Here is a 19,510-nt window from a genome sequence, read left to right as displayed (position 1 = left end):
AATGTAAAGTCATTGTGACTGCCTAGCATGTGGTAGGAGCACATGAGGGTTTGCTCCCGTGTTTACTCATGACCCTCGAGGAAGATGGGGGCAAAGAGGGAGAAGTTGAGGGTGCCGGAGGAGAGATGGCAGGTAGGTGGGATGGGAGAATCTGGGGCACACCTGCTGTCTCATTCCCACCTTGCTAGGAGAGGGGCTAGGAAAGAACGGTGGGAGGCGGGGGGATGGGGGTGGAACACAGGGGGCTGGCAGGCAGGTTCATCCATCCATTCATTCAACAAATGTTTATTGAGCACCTGCCATGTGTCAGGCCCTGTCCTGGGTGCTGGGACTATAAAGATGCAGAAGGGCCTGAAGCCCAGCTCTTCCTTCTTCCTGTGGGTGTCGGGGTGTAATTTCCAGGGGCCCAGGAGCCTGGGTCTGAGGGTGGACACCAGAGTTCTACTGGTGTCTGTGAGCAGTGTCTAAATCTAATGGATGGGTTTGGTCTTGTTACCCTGCTCAAAAGGTTTCAGCAGCTCCCCACTGTCCACAGAACAAAAACCCAGATGCTAGCCTGGCATTCAAGGCTGTCACTAGTGTGATCTCAACCTTTCCCCTGCCCTCTTTACCTCCTACCAACAGCGGGGTAGAGCCCATCCCTGTGGACCAAGATTCCCAGTCTCTGGGTCTGTGTGTGCACCAGTTCCTCTGCGTGGGCGGCTCACCCTGCCTCAGCTTGTGAAATCCATCTGGTCTGCTGGGATCCTGCTCAAAATGTCATCTTCTCCAAAAATCATTACTCAGGCTTTCCAGCATGTCTGAGTCCCTGGCACTTGGTCACACCCTTCCTGGTGACTGGCATTTGCCTCCACATCATGACCCTCCCACCCTTTGCCTGGGCAGCAAACTCCAGGAGGCAAGGTCTGGTCTCGCCTGGCTCTAATTAGTCTGTGCTTACCATCCACATGGTGCCAGCTAATTCTTGTTGAATGAATGATCGTTGAATGAGTGGATTCTTGTTTTGGCCTCAGAACCAATTAGAAGGAGCCAGAAAAACACATGGGGGTGGGGGAGGTGCAGTGTGGTGCAGTGGAAAAAAACCCTTCTGGAAATCTCAGCTCTGTCACTTACTTTGTCAGCTCTGTGACTTTGGATGGACCACTTCTTTGTCAGTATGGTGGGAGAAATAGACATGCCTCTCTGGGCTGTTGTAAGGATTACAAATTAGGTCGAGTGCTTGGCATGTGGTAGGTTGAACAGATCACAGCTAGCATTACAGATGATATATTAAAGCCAAAAAAAGATGCCTAGTGTCCATCAGTTGGTGAACGGACAAAGGAAATGTACCATATTTGGGATATTATTTGGCAATCAAAAAAAGTACTGACACATGCTACAACACGGATGAATCTTGAAAACATTAGACTAAGTGAAAGAAGCCAGACACAAGAAACTGCTAATGATTCCATTTAAATATGAAATGTCGGGCCAGGGTGCAGTGGCTCATGCCTGTAATCCCAGCACTTTGGGATGCCAAGGTGGGCAGATCACTTGAGGCCAGGAGTTCGAGACCAGCCTGGCCAACCTGGCGAAACCCCATCTCTACTAAAAATTAGCTGAGCGTAGTGGCATGCACCTGTAATCCCAGCTACTTGGTTGGCTGAGGCACAAGAATTGCTTGAGCCTGGGAGGTGGAGGTTGCAGTGAGCCAAGATCGTGCCACTGCACTCCAGCCTGGATGACAGAGTGAGGCTCCGTCTCAAAAAAAAAAAAGAAAAAAGAAAAAAAGAAATTTCCAGAATAGGCCAATCTGTAGAGGCAGAAAGTAGATTCATGATTGGGTAGGCCTGGGTGTGGAGGCCATGGGTAGTGACGGCTAATGGGGAAGGGGTTTCTTTTGGGGTGATGAAAATGGGTGGACTTACGGTATGTTAATTATACCTCAATAAAACCGTTATTTAAAGGAAGAAAAGATGCCTGGATTCCCCAGGAAGTGTACAGTATACTTCTGTGAGAACCAGAGATGATTTCTGGGGAAGATGGGCAAAAGGAGAGTAAGCGGGAGAAGCGACCACATGCGCAGCTCTCATCGTTCTGCCCTGAGAGCCTTCCTCCTGCAACTTTATTTATTTATTTATTTTGAAACAGGTTCTCACTCTGTTACCCTGGCTGGAGTGCAGTGGTGTGATCACAGCTCACTGCAGCCTCGACCTCCCAGGCTCAAGCAATCCTCCTGCTTGAGCTCCTGAGTAGCTGGAACTACAGGTGCATGCTACCAGGTCTGGCTAATCTTTTATTTATTTATGTATGTATTTATGTATTTATTTATAGAGTCTGGGGAGTCTCACTCTGTTGCTCAGGCTGGTGTCAAACGCCTGGGCTCAAGTGATCCTCCCACCTTGGCCTCCCAAAGTGTTGGGATTATGGGTGTGAGCCACTGTACCTGGCGCCTCCTGCAACTTCTTCCTCAAGTGGAACCAATGAGGAAGCAAGCAACCCAGGGGTTTCACAAGTTTTGATTTCAATCAGCAATGGGCTTCCAATGCAACCCTTCTCATCTGTAACCAGCCTCAGTAGAGAGGAACTGGAGGTGAATCGGCCCCCATCACACCCCCACAGTGCCAAGCTGGGCCCGTCCATCAGGGGAAGAACACCTGCCATGTAAGGGACAGCAAACAGCATGAAATAGGAACTTTGTGTGATGATCCCCTTTAAGCCTGTTCAGCCCAGGGAAGTGCATATGATCAGCCCCATTTCACAGATAAAGAAAGTCAGGTTCACCCATTAGTACATTGTGGGGCTGGTATTTAAACCAGGTCTGTCTGACTCCCAAGGTCACATTCATTTAGACATTACCTTTACTTTACATTTCTTCTTCTTTTTTTTTTTGAGGTGGGGTCTTGCTCTGTTGTCCAGGTTGAATGCAGCATCATCATACCTAAATGCAGCCTTGAACTCCTGGCCTTAAGCAATCCTCCTGCCTCGGCCTCCAAAAGTGCTGAGATTTCAGGCATGAGCCACCATGCCCAGCCTGCATTTATTTTCTTTTAAGAAAGATATCATTTAAAACAGATGAGAAAATAAAGAGGGACATGAAAAAGACGCATCACCATTAATTGGACCACTCAGAGATAATCATGGTTAACATGTTGGTATGTTCCCTCCCATCATTTGACTGGATGTATGTGATAATTAAAATGATCTCATAAGCTTTTCCTTATGTAATCAAATAGTAGCCAAAAACATGGCTTTAAATGGCTGCTCACAACCCCATCTCGTGGCTCTACCACACCTTATTTATCCCCATCCACCCCCTACTCCCTTTCCCCTTCCCTGCCTGTGTGGGGGTCCTAGATGATGGTGAGCCAGAGGGCAGCCTTGGTCAGCAGACTGGAGAGTGCAAATAATAAAAACACTAAGAAGGTGAGTTGTTGTCAAGTGGGCTTATCACAAAAGAGCACCTTGGGATATTCCAGAGAATGACCTCATACCCGCTAATCACTATCCATAATCTGGTGCTAACTGTACTTTAGCTGAAGGTGCTGGCAGGTCCTGCCCAGGTGCTGCTAAGAACACTTCTATTCTGTGAGAACCAGAGATGATTTCTAGGGAAAATGGGCAAGAGGGAGTAAGCAGGAGAAGCAACCCACAGGCACAGCTCTCATCTTTCTGCCCTGAGAGCCTTCCTCCTGCAACGTGGTTTTGTTTGTTTGTTTGTTTGTTGGAGACAGGGTCTCACTCTGTCACCCAGGCTGGAGTGTAGTGGCAAGATCATGGCTCACTGCAGCCTCGACCTCCCAGGCTCAAGCAGTCCTCCCCAAATTCAAAGCTTGGAGTGATGGTCCCAGTGGTTATGTCTAGGAGCCCTTTTTCCTGCCAGCCCCTCAGGGGATAGATGACTCTCAAATGCTTCAGGTGTGACATGGGCACAGCAGTGAGTCATTCCTCTGACATTCTTCGGGAAGAACATTTTCCATCCAGGCTTCCAGGCATAAGCTCCAGTCCTTTGGCGATAAGGAGTTCACAGACAGGACAATGTCTGAGTGCATCTTAAACCCAGGACCATGGCTTGTGTTCACACCAGACCCTCCAGGGATTTTGAGGTGTTTTGTTTGTTTGGTTTTGTTTTTTCGAGACAGAGTCTCTCTCTGTCACCAGGCTGGAGTGCAGTGGCACGATCTCGGCTCACTGCAATCTTTGCCTCCCGGTTCAAGCGATTCTCCTGCCTCAGCCTCCTGAGTAGCTGAGATGACAGGTGTGCTCCACCACACCCGGCTAATTTTTGTATTTTTAATAGAGACTGTGCTTCACCATGTCGGACAGGATGGTCTCGATCTCTTGACCTTGTGATCCTCCCACCTTGGCCTCCCAAAGTACTGGGATTACAGGCGTGAGCCACCGCCGCCGGCCCAATTTTGAGTGTTTATGCTCTAATCCCAAACATCTGCTCATAGGCCCCTCAGCATATTCTTTCCTGGGTCCAGTGTCACCTCCCAGGCCTGCAGGCTAGCTAGAGCAGTAGGGTGTGTGGGAAAGGCTCTGGGCTTTGCAGGCACTGATCAGCTGTGTGACCTTAACCACCCTGAACCTCAGTTTCCTCATCTGTAATGGAAATAGGTACCACGGTGGTTTGTTGCAAGGACTAGAGAGTAACCTTGGGAATAAAAGCAGCAGCTTGGGCTCTGGAGATGGACTGTCCAAGACCAACTTCCAGTTCCTACCCACACAAGCTCTGGCACTTAGATTCCTGGTACCTCCGCTGCTTCATCTGTAAAATGGAATAACAATAGGAATACTTTATAGAGTTGTAAGGATTGAGTGGCTGGATGAACATCAAGCACTTCAAAGGGGACCTGGCATGTAGTGAGTGATCAATATAAACCACCTGGCTTGTAGCAGGTGTGCTGTGTGTGGATGCAGGTGTTATTAGTAACATCTGTGTGCCCTTCAGAGCGTGTACCACATTTCACACCTGGTGGAGTCTGGAATGCCACTACTATAGTTCAGGATGGAAAACCTCCCTGCAAGCCCTCGCTTTAGCTTGTTTCCACCTAACAAAACAACACAAGTTCTTTATTACTTGGAATGGGAAAACTTCAAAGGCAAAAAAAAAAAAAAAAAAAAAAAAAAAAAAAGACTTTCGAATTACCCCAAATCTTAAGCCAAAGTCAACGAAAAATATCAATCTTCATATTCAATTTTTGCGATAGTTTTGTCTCCCCAGCAGTCAATGGAGAGAATCCAAGTGCACAGAAATGTCAATTACCAGGGGCGGGGCTGTGAATTCCTTTCAGAGCCCTAGGCTGGGGAAGTGCAGGCAGAAAGATCTGGGTCCTGTTTATACGTTCTTAGATTGGGTGTCCTTGTAGGAGTCATGAAGCATCTTAGTGCCTTTGTTTGCTACCTATAATGCCTACCTCAGAGAGTAATAAGGATAAGTGAGGCTCTACATGAAAAGTGCTCGGCCCTGGCACATAGTAGGTCCTTCATTAATGGCAGCTGCTAATTTTTATTACATACGCAAAATCACATTACAGGTCAAGTACACTATATGACAGTGAAACAGTTTTTTTGTTTGTTTGTTTTTCCTTTATTTTTATTTTATTATTATACTTTAGGTTTTAGGGTACATGTGCACAATATGCAGGTTTGTTACATATGTATCCATGTGCCATGTTGGTTTGCTGCACCCATTAACTCGTCATTTAGCATTAGGTATATCTCCTAATGCTGTCCCTCCCCTCTCCCCCCAACCCACAACAGTCCCCGGAGTGTGATGTTCCCCTTCCTGTGTCCATGAGTTCTCATTGTTCAATTCCCACCTATGAGTGAGAACATGCGGTGTTTGGTTTTTTGTCCTTGCGATAGTTTACTGAGAATGATGGTTTCCAGTTTCAGCCATGTCCCTACAAAGGACATGAACTCATCATTTTTTATGGCTGCATAGTATTCCATGGTGTATATGTGCCACATTTTCTTAATCCAGTCTATCGTTGTTGGACATTTGGGTTGGTTCTAAGTCTTTGCTATTGTGAATAGTGCCACAATAAACATACGTGTGCATGTGTCTTTATAGCAGCATGATTTATAGTCCTTTGGGTATATACCCAGTAATGGGATGGCTGGGTCAAATGGTATTTCTAGTTCTAGATCCCTAAGGAATCGCCACACTGACTTCCACAATGGTTGAACTAGACAGAGTCTCGCTCTGTCACCCAGGCTGGAGTGCAGTGGCGCGATCTCGGCTCACCGCAACTTCTGCCTTCAAGCAAGTCTCCTGTCTCAGCCTCCCGAGTAGCTGGGATTGCAGGCATGTGCCACCACGCCAGCTAATTTTTTTTGTATGTTCAGTAGAGACGGGGTTTCACCATATTGGCCAGACTGGTCTCAAACTCCTGACCTTGTGATCTGCCCACCTCAGCCTCCCAAAGTGCTGGGATTATAGGCATGAGCCACTGCACCTGGCCTTGAAACAGTTTTATTGTGTTTCTGTGGAATGTGTCCTACCCAACCTATAGCTAACTCCTATAGTTCCCTCAGTTCTCAGCTCAGATATTCCTTCCTTTCTGTACTGTTACCTAGTACTGGTTTTCATAGCACCAGGTACCTCTCTGTCATAGAGCTTGTCACAGTTGCAGTTTAATGTACCATCATAGGATTTTAAAAATATTCAGGTGTGTCTTCCATTAGGCTTTCATTTGGGAACTCCACGCAGGCAGTAACTGTATATTTTGTATTGCCTACTGTATGCTGAGAACTTTGTACCTTACTTAGCACAGAATGGAGGCTCAATAAATACTGGACATGAGAGAGAGAGAGAGAGGAGGGAGAGAGAGAGAGAGAGAGAGAGAGAAAGAGGCGGGGGAGAGAGAAAGAGAGAGAGAGAGATTCAACCTACAATCCCAGCCCTGAGCTTCTAGTCTCCTGATGGTGAGGACTGTGATGTGTCTCACATGGTAATGAGCATTTATGTAGAAGAGGCTCAGAAAATTTCTCCTCATGGCCAACGGAAGAGTTAGAGTTCTTTTCCAAGCTCCACCGTTTGCTGGCATGCAAAATTTGGACCATCACTTAAGTTTTCCAAGCCTTGCTTTTCCTATCCCTAACAGAGGACAATATTCAGCATTGTTGTTTGTTGGGGGCACTGTGTTTCAGGCACTTAGTAGATTACTGTACCACCACATTTCAGTTGGTTCTCCTCAAGCCCTGCAACATCTGCGAGGTGGTCATCCTTAACAACTCACAGATGAGCAACAGGAGACTGGGGGGATGAGGGAACTTCCAAGGAGGTCCAGCTTACGGGCAGCAGAGCCAATAATGGAACCAGGGTTTTTTAAAATCCAAGGACCACATTCTTTGTGCTTTCCAAATCATCACCTGCCCCATGCAACTTACAGCGTAAGTTACATTAAAGAATGTATGCAAATGGCTTTGTGCTAGTTATTCACCACCACAGGGGAAGTGAGGCATGGACAAGAGTGCAGCCTCTCCATTCGGATCCTAGCTCTGACACTTACCTGGCAAGTGTCTTAACCATTCCCAGGATCAGCCTTTTGTCTGTAATTTAGGTAGTTTAATGGCACTTGCGTCCTAGAGTTGTTTAGAAGGTTGAATAATACAGAGCACTTAACATACTTAGCACCTAGAAACACTTCCTAAATATTAGTTGCTGCTGTTGTTATCATTATTAAAATTTCTGCCTAAGATCTCATTTCAGGGGCAGGAGGGGTGAAGGATGCCCAGAGTCCTGCCTTGCAGGTCTAGTTGGAAGGTGATGATATTTCCTGAGAAAGTGACCACAAAATGTGAAGCAGGTTCACGCGCGTGTGTGTGTGTGTGTGTGTTAAGTTCAGTCTGAGATGTGTTGGACTCACAATGCCCATGGGACATCCAAGTGGAGAAGCATCTTGGGTGACCATATGTGTGAGTCTGCAGCTCAGAAACAGTCCTGGGGCTGAAGATGAAGACTTGGGAATGATCTGCATATATATTTGGTAGCTTGAGCCACAAGAGTAGATGACATAACCGGTGAAGGGTGTGCAGAGTTAGGAGAGACGTGCACCAAGAAGCCAGGTGATCCCCAATATTTGACCATCTGGAAGAATAAAAGGAGCCTGCCAACAGAAATTGGGAGAGAATGACCACAAAGTCTATTGAGAAGGGAAGCAATTCTTAAGAAGAGGGAAGTGAAGAGGTATCACTACTGCAAAGGTCAAGTAGGATAAGAACTGGAGAATGTCTGTTGGGTTTGGCAATGGGGTGGTCAGTGGGCACCTTGGCAAAAGCAGTTTTGGTGGAGCAATAGGGATAACAGAAATGAGATTGCTATGGTAAGAGGAGGAAGAGGGTGTTGAGGAAGTGGCCAGCGAGTCTACACCTCTTGCTGGAGGAGCTTGGCTTTGGTGCAAAGCAGAGAAGCCAGCTCACTCATTGACTTAACGTCCAAGAAACATAAAATCATCCATATCCTGGCTCAAATTCCAGCACTACCAGGAGATGGTTGGCCCCTAGAAATGCCATCCCACTTCTCCTCTGCTTATCCTATCCTATCTGTCAGTCTGTGGAGCCCAGGCTAAGCGCTACGTCCTCAAGCAAGCCTTCTGTGCCTGCCGTCACCCTTTATGTGATCCTGACAACACTGAAAATGTGTTTATCTTCCATTTATGTTAGTTCTACACTTCTGAGTATCTCCTCAATATATTGCCCTGTTTTACTAATATGTTCATTCTGTTTGCCTTATTTATCAGCTACCTTAAACCTCCCTGCAACTAGAGATTCTCTTTAAGTATTTATTGAATAAATGAATGAACGAATCGATGATCCAGAGCCTGGCAGAGGCTTGTGTCCACGGTGGATGAGGCTCAGAAAATACCTGTAGAATCGAAATAAATGGATGTGTACTCTGATCTAAACTCAGCTAAACTTTCTCCAGGGGGTAAAGTTCAAGTTGATTAGTCAATTGATTAATTAATTCATTATGTAATGGAAAAACTCCTTCTATGACCTGGGCAGAGTTATAGGCAGTGAACAAGACAGACAAGGTCTCTGTTGTCATGAAGTTTACTTTCTGAAGGAGACAGACAAAAAACAAGAAACCAGTAAGAAAGCAAGATTGTATCATTTTGGTAAATGTTCTTGTGGAAATAAATGTGATGATGTGGAACAAAAGTACCAAATAGGAGAGTGGGGTGGGTGGGCTTCTTTTAGAAAGAGTTCTTGGAGAAGGCTTGTCTGAGGAGGTGGCCTTTTAACCAGTACAAATGCTTTAGCTTGGCCAGTGGATCTGGGACCAGGATGACAATGGTCACTTGTCATGCCAGTGAGTTTGAGCTTGTAGACAAGAGCCTGATCATGAAAGACTTTGCAGATGGTGGTAATGGGTTTGGGTTAATTGCTAGTATGTGGGAAGACTTTGAATGGGAGGTATGGGGACAATGGCCTGTGATACATGTTATCAAATATGGTCGCAGGGGCTAGTGAGGTGGCAGCAGAGATGGGGAGAAGTAGATGGACTGGGGAAGGTGGAAGATGGGGCAGGGGAGGCAATTACTGCGAAGACATATTCCTTCTAAGCTCACTGAGTGTTCATGGTCTCTGGGAGCAGAGGTTCCTGGAGGGGAAAGAGGATAATGTCACTTCCTGAGGAAGCGGGAAGAACCCATCTGAGACATGGGGACTGTGCTGGCTCGTTTCTAAGGGGCCTTCTAGATCTCACATGCCAATCGTCTTGGTCTATGTCAATCGCTGGGGCATGCAAATGGGGAACTGTTGTCCAGGCTGATTTCACAGCACAACAGCCCAGTCTGTATCTCCCGGGCCACTCCCCCTGCAGTGGCATTAGCTCTTTCACCAGCTTTTATCTGCCTCATGGGGATGTTGGCCAAGCCCAGTTAACAACCGGTTGATTAGCCCCAGAGGTCAGGTCCCTGGAGTCCGTCACTTTTCTGAGGGTGGGGAGAGAATCCCGGAGCAGAACATGTAACTAGAAGGGCCACCTGGCTTCCTATGGTCTGAGGGAGAGAATGGTGGGATCTCTGGCCTGAATCAAACCTCTCTTTCTCACTGTCCATCTTACGTCTCTGCTGTACCTGGGTTATTTTCCAGCAGCTCCTCAGCCCATTCCTTTGGGACCCTTCTCTGACAATCCCTACACCCACTGTAAATTTCACCGTGGGAGGGAGATGGGCCTTGAGGGCTGTATTAGTCTTCTATTCTGCATAACAAATTGCCACAAATTTAGCAGCTTCAAACAACTCATGCCTATTAGCTCATCATTAGTCCATCAGCAGTGTGGGCCCAGCATGGCTAGGCTTTCTGCTCAGGGTCTCACAAGGCTAAAATCAAGATGTTGTCTGGGCTGTGTGCTCATCTGGAGTTTAGGGTTCTCTTCCAGGCTCATGTGGTTGTGGCAGAATTCTGTTCCCTGGAGTTGCAGGGCTGAGGTCCTGTTTTCTTGCTGACCATCAGATGAGGGCTGCTCTCAGGTCCTTGAGGCTGCCCACATTCCTTGCCATGTGCGTGGTCTTTTCCATCCTTGAAGCCAGCAATGGAGAATTTCCCTTGGATCGAATCACCCACATGGTTGGAATCTCTAACTTCAGAAGAGAGCCCTGTCTCTTTTACAGGATCACCTGATTAGATCATACCCATACAGGGCAGTCCCTTTTCCTTAAAGTCAACTGTGGCATGTAACATCACACAACCACAGGAGTAAAATCCATCATATTTACCGTCCCAGGGATTATGCAGAGTGCACCAGGGGACAACTGAATTCTGCCTATCAAAAGGGCCAAGCAGGACCTTATTGGTGAAGAACAGTGGGGTGTCATTCTTGGTTCTTCCAGAAAAAATCACTCAGTAAAGTTAGAGGTTCTCTTGCCTTTTGGGAAGTCATCAAAGAATCTCATGGAGGGTTTGGACCCTCACGCTAGAAACATCACACCATATGTTTTCTATAATTGCAGGGTTCATGGTCCCTTGAAACCTATTCATAGTTTCCAGGTTGAAAAGATCTGCTGCAGGGTGTGGGGAAGGATGCAGGTGGAGGTGAGGGCTGAATAGTGTGAGCTGCGTATCTGGAGCTGTGGTGGTTTTTTTAGTCTTTAAGCTGCCGTATGTTGGGGGTTGGGCACGGGAGGGGCATCCCAAGAGCTCCTTGGTATTGACACCATCTCCAAGGTGATCTCTGCTCTGCCTGGTGCACACATGTTTTTCTCCAGTTGCAACAGCCCACCCTTGTAGAAGGGAAGACCCCTCAGTACCAGGTCTGACCCTGGACAGCTTATGTCAGGAGCTACAGCACACTCTCCCACAAGCCTAAAGTTGGGATGAGCCCACGAGAATGAGATCAGAAAAGTTTAAATGCAGAGGTGATCTGTCAGGTCCCTTTTGGGAGTGCTAGTATGGAGAGGATTGACTGAGTCTGTTTAGGAACCTCCAAGCTCTGTAGTAACTTTAGGGCTAGAAAGGAGGATGCCTAAGATTCAGGATCCTGCAGTGTTGAGTCAACATTTCTTGGGGAAGGAGGCAGGGCTGAGGATTAAATGGAGATGATGGGTATCGTTCTCTTGCTCGAAGGCACTGGACCCCAAGGCCTCCAGCTCTTTGCTCCCATTCGAAATTCAAGTCCTGAGCGCACCACAGTTGTGATGCAGGGAAAGAAAGTGCTTATCAGAGAGCCTGGGCAAGTGGGCCCCTTGTGAGTACAGTTCAACCTCCTTTGTGTCATTGGCGCCAAAAGTAGACAACAGTCTCTTGAGAGTTTGATTAATGTTGGTCACACTCAAAGACCCTGGGTAGCATACATTTACTAAGCAATTACTAAATACCAGTTCCTGTGCTAAATGCTGCATCAGTCAGGGCTCTTAATGGCAGGCCACAGAAACTCTCCTTGGCTGATCTGAGTAGAAAAATCCAGGACTGAAAGGAAATGGAGTAGCTCATGAAATTGCAGGAAGGGCCAGAAAACCAGACATGGAGCCAAAGTGAGGCTGCAGAACAGGTCTAGGGAGGATCCCACTGCTGCTGAGACCTAGATCTTGTGGCTGGCACCCAGGATGTTGTAGGGCTTGGACCCTGGATCAATGTATCCTGCAGTGCCTCTGTGGGTACTGCAACTCCAGGAACTCAATCTTGTCAACGCCACTGCCAGAGAGAGGCCTTCTTGGCCTCCACCTTTTTGGTCACTAGCTCCAGATTCAAAGTCTTGAACAGATGCTTCTTCTCTTTGATAGAGCCCAGTCATATGCTTTAGCTGCGAAGGAAGCTGAAAATCTAATAGGCACTTTTGTCTTCAAAAATGAGAGGCCTGCCCTCCACCAAGATCCACAGGAAATGGAATCCAAGAAACCACAGGAAGGGGTGAGGTGACTGGGCAGCTCACAGCATGCATGCTACATGTGAATTATCTCATTGATTTCTCACACTACCCAGTGAGGTAGGTATTGTCGTCTCTACATTATAAATGATGATGATGAGGTACAGAAAGTTTAAGGAACTTGCCCAGGACACGACACGCAGCTATTAAGTGCTAGACCCAGTCCAGATCCTGGATTGTATGACCTAAAAGAGAGACTCCCCTAGGAGTGAGGGTCCCTGAATAGTCAACTGGTTTCCAAGAATGGGCTCCCTCTCATCACCTTTTGACAGTAATCCTCTGTCCAACAGCCAAAGAGGCCCTGTGGGGAGGGCTTGCAGATGGGAGTGGGCAGAGCCCAGCTCAAAGCTCCTGACTAGGCTCTTGTTGAGTATTCCTTTGATTCCTGCTTCTGTCTTTTTAAATCAATGGAGACAGGGGAGGGTTATCTCCATCCTCGGCTCAAGATGAAATGCATCCTTCCTTGTTTTTCTCATTCCTTCCCAATGTGTGTACTGTTAACTTTAGTTATGAAGGAAACTACAGTGTCCTGTGCATATACCAAGGTTGTTCAACCTCCACACCTTTGCTCAAGCTGTTCCTTCTACTTGAAATGCCTATTTCCTTCCCTTCTAGTTGCACCTTTCCATCCTGGTAGGAATCAGCTCCTTGGTTCATGGAGCCTTTTCTGCTCTGTTTTACTATGGATGGACTTCCTTCTGAATTAGCAGAGGATGTTTCCTAGCTTGGTCTTAACCCTTCTCCTTTTGTTTGACCTCAATTTACTCATCTCACAAATTAGATTGTAAGCTAATTGAATACAGGATCTATGCTTCACTCTGATTTTTATCTCCACCTGGATAGCATCATTTTTGACACACAAGCAGGCACATGGGAGGAGAGAGAAGTTTGGTGCCAGAAAGAACTGGATTTGAATTCTAACCCTGTTATTTACCTGAGCACGTTACTTAACCATTAATTACTTCAACATATATTTATTGAGTACCTACTATGTGCCAGGCACTATACTAAGCACCAAAGATACAATGATGAATAAAGAGATGCAGCCTTCACCATCACGAAGGAAGACAGATGTTAATCCGTTAACCAAGTAATCTCACAAGAAAAGTAAAATGACTAACTGTGATAAGGACAAGCCCCTGGAGCTACAAGAGGGTGTATACAGGGCATCGATCCAATAAGGGCAGTGTTGTGGGGGGGTCAGGAGCCACACAGAACCTGGGTTGTCTCACTTGGAAAATGGGGTATCAACCACCTACCTCACTAGGTTTTTAAAAACAGGTGAAATGAGGTAATACTTGCCATGAATGGCATTTTATTGATTGATGATTGATTGATAGAAACAGAGTCTCACTCTCTTGCCCAAGCTGGAGTTCAGTGGTGCAATCTCAGCTCACTGCAACCTCCGCTTCCCGGGTTCAAGTGATTCTCCTGCCTCAGACTCCCAAGTAGCTGGGATTACAGGCAGGCACCCCTACGCCTGACTAATTTTTGTATTTTTAGTAGAGACAAGGCTTTGCAATGTTGGCCAGGCTGGTCTCAACCTCCTGACCTCAAAAGATCCACCCACCTCGGCCTCCCAAAGTGCTGGGATCACAGGCATGAGCCACTGCATCCAGCCACTTGCCATGCATGGCATTTAAAAATGTTCAGTAAATGTTACCATAATGAAGGCTGGTAGGTTGGCCAACTGAGTGGTCTGATTCAGAAGGAAAGCAGTTAGACATACGTGAACATTTCCTGTACTTGAAGGTCCTCAGGACAGTGACTCCTAGAACCATCTTCCATCACAGTCAGCTGGGAAGCTTTTAAAAAAATGCAGACATCTGACCTTCACTCTAGACCTATTAGCCAATCAGAAGTTTCTGGGCAGGGCATCTGCATATTTTTAAAAATCTTTAATAAGGCAGCCTCAAAATTACAGATTCAGCACACATTTACCATAACCACTGAAGAAATGCAAAGTTATAAAAAGAAGATAAACAACAATCTGTCTCCCGCTTTCTTCCCTCTCCTCTCCTGCTTCTGGAGGCAACAAGGTCAACTATTTGGTGTGATTCCTCTTAGCATTCCCTCCATCAATGGTCACATAAGGACGCTCACAGATAAGCACCTATGCAGGTTTTTTTTTTTCCTTTAAAACTATTCACATACTAAATACTTTCCTGAGTATCTTGCCTTTTTTCACTTCATGTCGCACAAACATCTCTTCAGGTTTATAGATACAGATCCAGCTCTTCTTTTCACAGCCATATAACATTCTGTAGAATAGAGAGGACACATTTTATTCAGTGTCTGATTGATGGATATCAAGATTGTTTTCATTTCTACAAGTAGTCAAGCAATAACATAACTCTGTAAAAGTTTTATTACTTATAGGTGCGTTTATGTCTAAAGGATAGTCTCCAAAGAGTGAAATTGATCAAATGTGCATTTTTTTATTTTAATAGATATGGACAGATTTGTTCTCAAAATGTCTGTGGCAATTCAAAACACCGGTAAAGCAGGGGAGATATGTATTTTGGAAAAGCCCCCAAGGCGATTCTGAAGTGTACCCCAGGATAAGAACAATTGCCCAGAGCCGTTCCAGATGGCCCCTGGGTTCCTGAAGGGGGTATCGGGAGAGAAATCTTCACTGAATGAGTGGGCTCCCCAGGGAAGTGATGAAATGGTCCTTATCAGCCTTGCTATCTCCCTCTGACAGAGGCAAACTCTCCCTGGGGGAAGTTCCTCCAAGGCCTCTATATAAGATGTCTTTGTGAGAGGAAGCAAAGAAGAACCTGGGCTTTGGGAAGCTCTAAAGACCCAGGAAGGTCTCTGGGTGGGTGAGTACTTTCTCTGCTGTGGTGGAGCTGGTGACAGTTTATTCTCCCAGGAGGTCCCTGGCTGTGGCTGACAGTTTCTGGAGGGCTGGCAGGGGTCTACTTGTGGCTTTCAGGTTATGAGGATGTCAGCAGGGGCAGCCTTCATCCTCTGCCTTGCACATTCTTTCTGTGGGATGTGAAAGCGCTCCTTGGCTGGGGAAGGGAGATGGTGGAGACTTGGAGGAGGGTGTGGGTGGCTTCTTGAGCTTTGAGGAGAGGACATACCTTCTAAGTTCTATGTGTTCCTAGGAAAGCCAATAATCATTGCTTCTCCTGCCTCTTTTATGTCATAGACTCTGAGGGACCCATTAAGTACAAACAAATAAGTGTAATAATCCCTTCTTTACTTCCGGGCCTGAAGGAAAGCCAGCCTCAGCCACCCCTCAGAGTTTGCTGCGTTCTGTTTAGAAAGAGGTCCTTGCGTCCTGGATCGTGGAGCATCAGGAGCTGGGCTTGGCATGAGCTTTTCTGGCCCATCCTGATTTCTATTCAGGCCTTCTTTTTCTCCACCTCACTCCTATGGTCCTCTAATGGTGTGATTGTGATGTGTGTGCGTGTGTGTCTGTGTGTGTCAATGACAAACTGTGTTCTCCATTGCAGGATAAAGCCAAGATGAAACTCCCCCTACTTCTGGCTTTTCTATTTGGGGCAGTTTCTGCTCTTCATCTGAGTAAGTGTTTTTTGCCTTCAGTATTTCTTTCTCTGTTTTTTTCCTTTCTATAGTAGATGGGGTCAGAGTTACACACCCACCCCCTTCTTTGATCGTCTTCTATTTCTGAATTTCTGTGTGCTTAAAGGGATGGGGACCCTATGGCCAAGAGTTGAAAGGATTTCTCAAGGCATCTGTTATGTCTGTGGTCTTGGTTCTACTGTGACATTCCCAATTTTGTCCTTTCTCCATTATGCTTACTTTGAGCTTACTGAGTACACAGCACTTTCCATGCCTTCTCTCCCTTAACTCTCTTAGCATCCCCATGAAGTAGGTGGTATTGCATACCCATTTCACAGACGAAGAAATACATCTGGTGGATGATGGAACCAGTACCCAAGCCTATGACTGCCCGACTCTAAGTCCATGCTCTTAACCACCTTGACCTTGTCGGGCAGCTTGGGTTCCCCTCATAGAGACTGGGTTCCAGGTTCCTCTTCCCAGGCAGAGTTGAGCACTCTGATGCCCAGGGCAAGGTGGGAGCTGTCCGTGGTTCTGGGGAGGAACAAGGGGAGATGCGAAGGAAGGACACTTAGCTATCCTCCCTGCCAGGGTCTGAGACTTCCACCTTTGAGACCCCTTTGGGTGCTAAGACGCTGCCTGAGGATGAGGAGACACCAGAGCAGGAGGTGGAGGAGACCCCTTCCAGAGAGCTGGAGGAAGAGGAGGAGTGGGGCTCTGGAAGTGAAGATGCCTCCAAGGAAGACGGGGCTGTTGAGTCTATCTTAGTCCCAGATATGGTGGACAAAAACCTTACGTGTCCTGAGGAAGAGGACACAGTAAAAGTGGTGGGCATCCCTGGGTGCCAGACCTGCCGCTACCTCCTGGTGAGAAGTCTTCAGACGTTTAATCAAGCTTGGGTGAGTGGCCTGTGGCTGAGGCTGAGGCGGGAGCATGGGACGGGTGTGGGATATGTCCCCAGCATTGCTATCACTGGGTCTTTTCCCCATTGAGGGCCCTGGGGGTGTCAGTAGAACCTGAGCCTCACAGAGGTGTTGGGGTAAGAGGGGAGGGCCACCTAGAAACAGAAGTTGCATTTTGGTCTCCAACCTTCAAATGGTTGTGGCAGGGGAGGGAGGGCATGAATTGTGGGGACTCAAGACCCATGTGAATTCATGTAGGAAGGATGCTCCATTCTTTGTGTTTTATCCTGCCCTGTAGTTTACTTGCCGGAGGTGCTACGGGGGCAACCTGGCTTCCATCCACAACTTCAATACTAATTACCGAATCCAATGTTCAGTCAGAGCGCTCAACCAGGGTCAAGTCTGGATTGGAGGCAGGATCACAGGCTCGGTAAGAGAAGTGTGAATACAGCCCCACCTCACTGTATCAGGGGTGCACCTGCTGATCTCAGCCAGCACTCAACTTGCGTCAGATTTGTCTGTTTTTTTCCTGTATAATCTCCAGAAGAACCAGGGATAGATGGACACCCACAGACAACACTGAGGGGGCTGCCTGGGCATTCAGGGAAGAGCTAAGAATTTAGAATCAGGAGGTTTGGGTCCAAGTTCCTTTCCATCTCTCACCATCTATGTAACTTAAGTTAGCTGGGCATGGTGGTGCATGCCTGTAATCCTAGCTACTCGGGAGGCTGAGGCAGGAGAGTCACTGGAACCTGGGAGATGGAGGTTGTGGTGAGCCGAGATGGAGCCATTGCACTCCAGCCTGGGCAACAAGAGCAAAACTCCGCCTCAAAAATAAATAAATAAATAAATAAAATAAAATAAAAAAATTAAAACAAGACGATGAGTTTGTTTCCTCTTCTCTAGGATGAGTTGGCAACCCCTGTTCTACCTTTTGTTAGGGCTGGAAGGATAAGCCTGTCACTGGGATGCATAGAATCTGATGGTGATGATTGCCATGGATCAGCATTTCAGATGACCCGGACAGTTCCCATCATGGTCCAGCAGAGAAAGGCCCATTGCCCGGTGGGCAGCAGGAGGAGCTGGCAGATACAGGGCCAGGTCTGCTTCTCTGCCTTCCCTCTGCGCCATCCCTTCTTCCCCTCTTGCTTTCTCCAGGGTCGCTGCAGACACTTGCAGTGGGTTGACGGCAGCCGCTGGAACTTTGCGTACTGGGCTGCTCGCCAGCCCTGGTCCCGCGGTGGTCACTGCGTGTCCTTGTGTACCCGAGGTGAGGTGGGGCTGGGGATGAATGATGGAAAGGTCTGGGAGATGGGAAGTGCCCCAAGGAGGAGATGCTATGAAGAGCCTGACCCTTTGTGGGAGAGTCTTCCTGGGTCTTTTATATACTCTGACTCCACAGCAGTGTGTGGGTGGGAGAAGAGGCCCTCCTGTGGGTTGAGTTGGGGTGGACAAGAGGCTGAAAGTCCCTTTCTGTTCTGCCTTCACAGGAGGCCACTGGCGTCGAGCCCACTGCCTCAGAAGACTTCCTTCCATCTGTTCCTACTGAGCTGGTCCCAGCCAGCAGTTCAGAGCTGCCCTCTCCTGGGCAGCTGCCTCCCCTCCTCTGCTTGCCGTCCCTCCCTCCACCTCCCTGCAATAAAATGGGTTTTACTGAAACGGATTTATTTTCTCGTCTGATCACTGATCCACTCTGCTTAGCCCTCATTGAAAGGTCTTCCTTATCATCTCTCCCCACACCACACCTTTCATAGAAGGGTCAGAAGCTACCACTCCTTGAGGAGGAGGATGGAGGGTGGAGTTGGGTCTATGGAGCCTTTTGGAGATGGAGGAATGGGCTCAGCTAGTTCTCTTCATTGAACACCTGATTACTGGGCACCTGCATAGGTGCTGCCAGGACTTTTCAAGGTTGTAGGTGGACTCCCAATGGCCCAGTTTGCATCTCTGTATCCAAAGGCCTTTTCTCTCTCTCTCTCCAACCCCAGAACTGTGGTTGGTTTGATATGTAAGGAAACTAACATGTCCCTGGGAAGAGTCCACAACTCTCAGGAATGAATGTATAAGTACCCCAATCCCCGGCCCCTCAAGTGGAATAAATCTAACATGTATTGGGCACCATTTCCCAGTGGCCTGCTGTGGTAGTTGGCCTTATTGCATGCATTTTTATGGGCTGCCTTCCCTTCCTCAACTGCACTCTCTGCTCCTTCCTACTCTCTGCAACTCCCAAATAAACACTTGTACACAACTCCCTCTCTCAGGATCTCCTTCTGGGGAAACCTGATATAAGACAGCTTGCCATATGTCAGACTCTGAATGAGGCCTGGGAATACAAGACATAGTCCCCTGGCACTTGGGATATATGGTTATTTGTAACATAGGCACAAAAACATCTACTAGTTGTTACCGCTTATTGAGCACCCACAACATACCCCTGCTGTGGCAGGCACCTTGCCTAGATGACCTCATGTAATCAATAATTATGATCCCTGTTTTACAGAACCAGGCTCAGAGAAGTTAAGACCTGTCAAAAGAACTGCCCGAGACTGAACCTCTAAATGCAACCCATATTGAAATTCAACTCCGCTCCAAAGCATGTTCCTTTAACACTTGTGCTTTTACAGCTGGCTACTCTCCCCTTATGGTCACATGGGGATGAAGCATGGCAGGAGGAAAGCCAGACTGTCTCACTCTTGGGTTCATCTTGGGACACATGACT

General features: G+C 47.3%; 1 protein-coding gene across 6 annotated transcripts; it reads left to right on the top strand.

Moving 5' to 3' along the window:
- The first annotated feature begins 636 nt into the window (after positions 1-636).
- PRG2 (proteoglycan 2, pro eosinophil major basic protein) lies at positions 637-19,039 on the top strand. 6 transcript variants are annotated; one of them, XM_055293680.2, is made up of 6 exons: positions 637-903; positions 15,823-15,892; positions 16,484-16,791; positions 17,093-17,224; positions 17,953-18,064; positions 18,285-18,449. In XM_055293680.2, exons 2-6 carry the CDS (start codon positions 15,835-15,837, stop codon positions 18,341-18,343), a joined length of 669 nt encoding a protein of 222 aa, XP_055149655.2. In that variant the 5' UTR covers positions 637-903; positions 15,823-15,834; the 3' UTR covers positions 18,344-18,449. The 6 variants fall into 6 exon arrangements, with proteins under 6 accessions (XP_055149655.2, XP_055149645.2, XP_055149682.2 ...); XM_055293670.2 differs by lacking the exon at positions 637-903 and adding an exon at positions 2,174-2,261; XM_055293707.2 differs by lacking the exon at positions 637-903 and adding an exon at positions 14,994-15,183 and having other exon boundaries at positions 16,484-16,758; positions 18,285-19,039.
- The last annotated feature ends 471 nt before the right edge of the window (positions 19,040-19,510 follow it).

The sequence above is a fragment of the Symphalangus syndactylus genome, chromosome 1, assembly GCF_028878055.3.
Source record: "Symphalangus syndactylus isolate Jambi chromosome 1, NHGRI_mSymSyn1-v2.1_pri, whole genome shotgun sequence".
In the NCBI taxonomy this organism is placed as follows: domain Eukaryota; kingdom Metazoa; phylum Chordata; class Mammalia; order Primates; family Hylobatidae; genus Symphalangus; species Symphalangus syndactylus.
The sequence above is the reverse complement of the archived record's forward strand: the minus strand, read 5'-3'. Positions and strand labels throughout refer to the sequence as shown.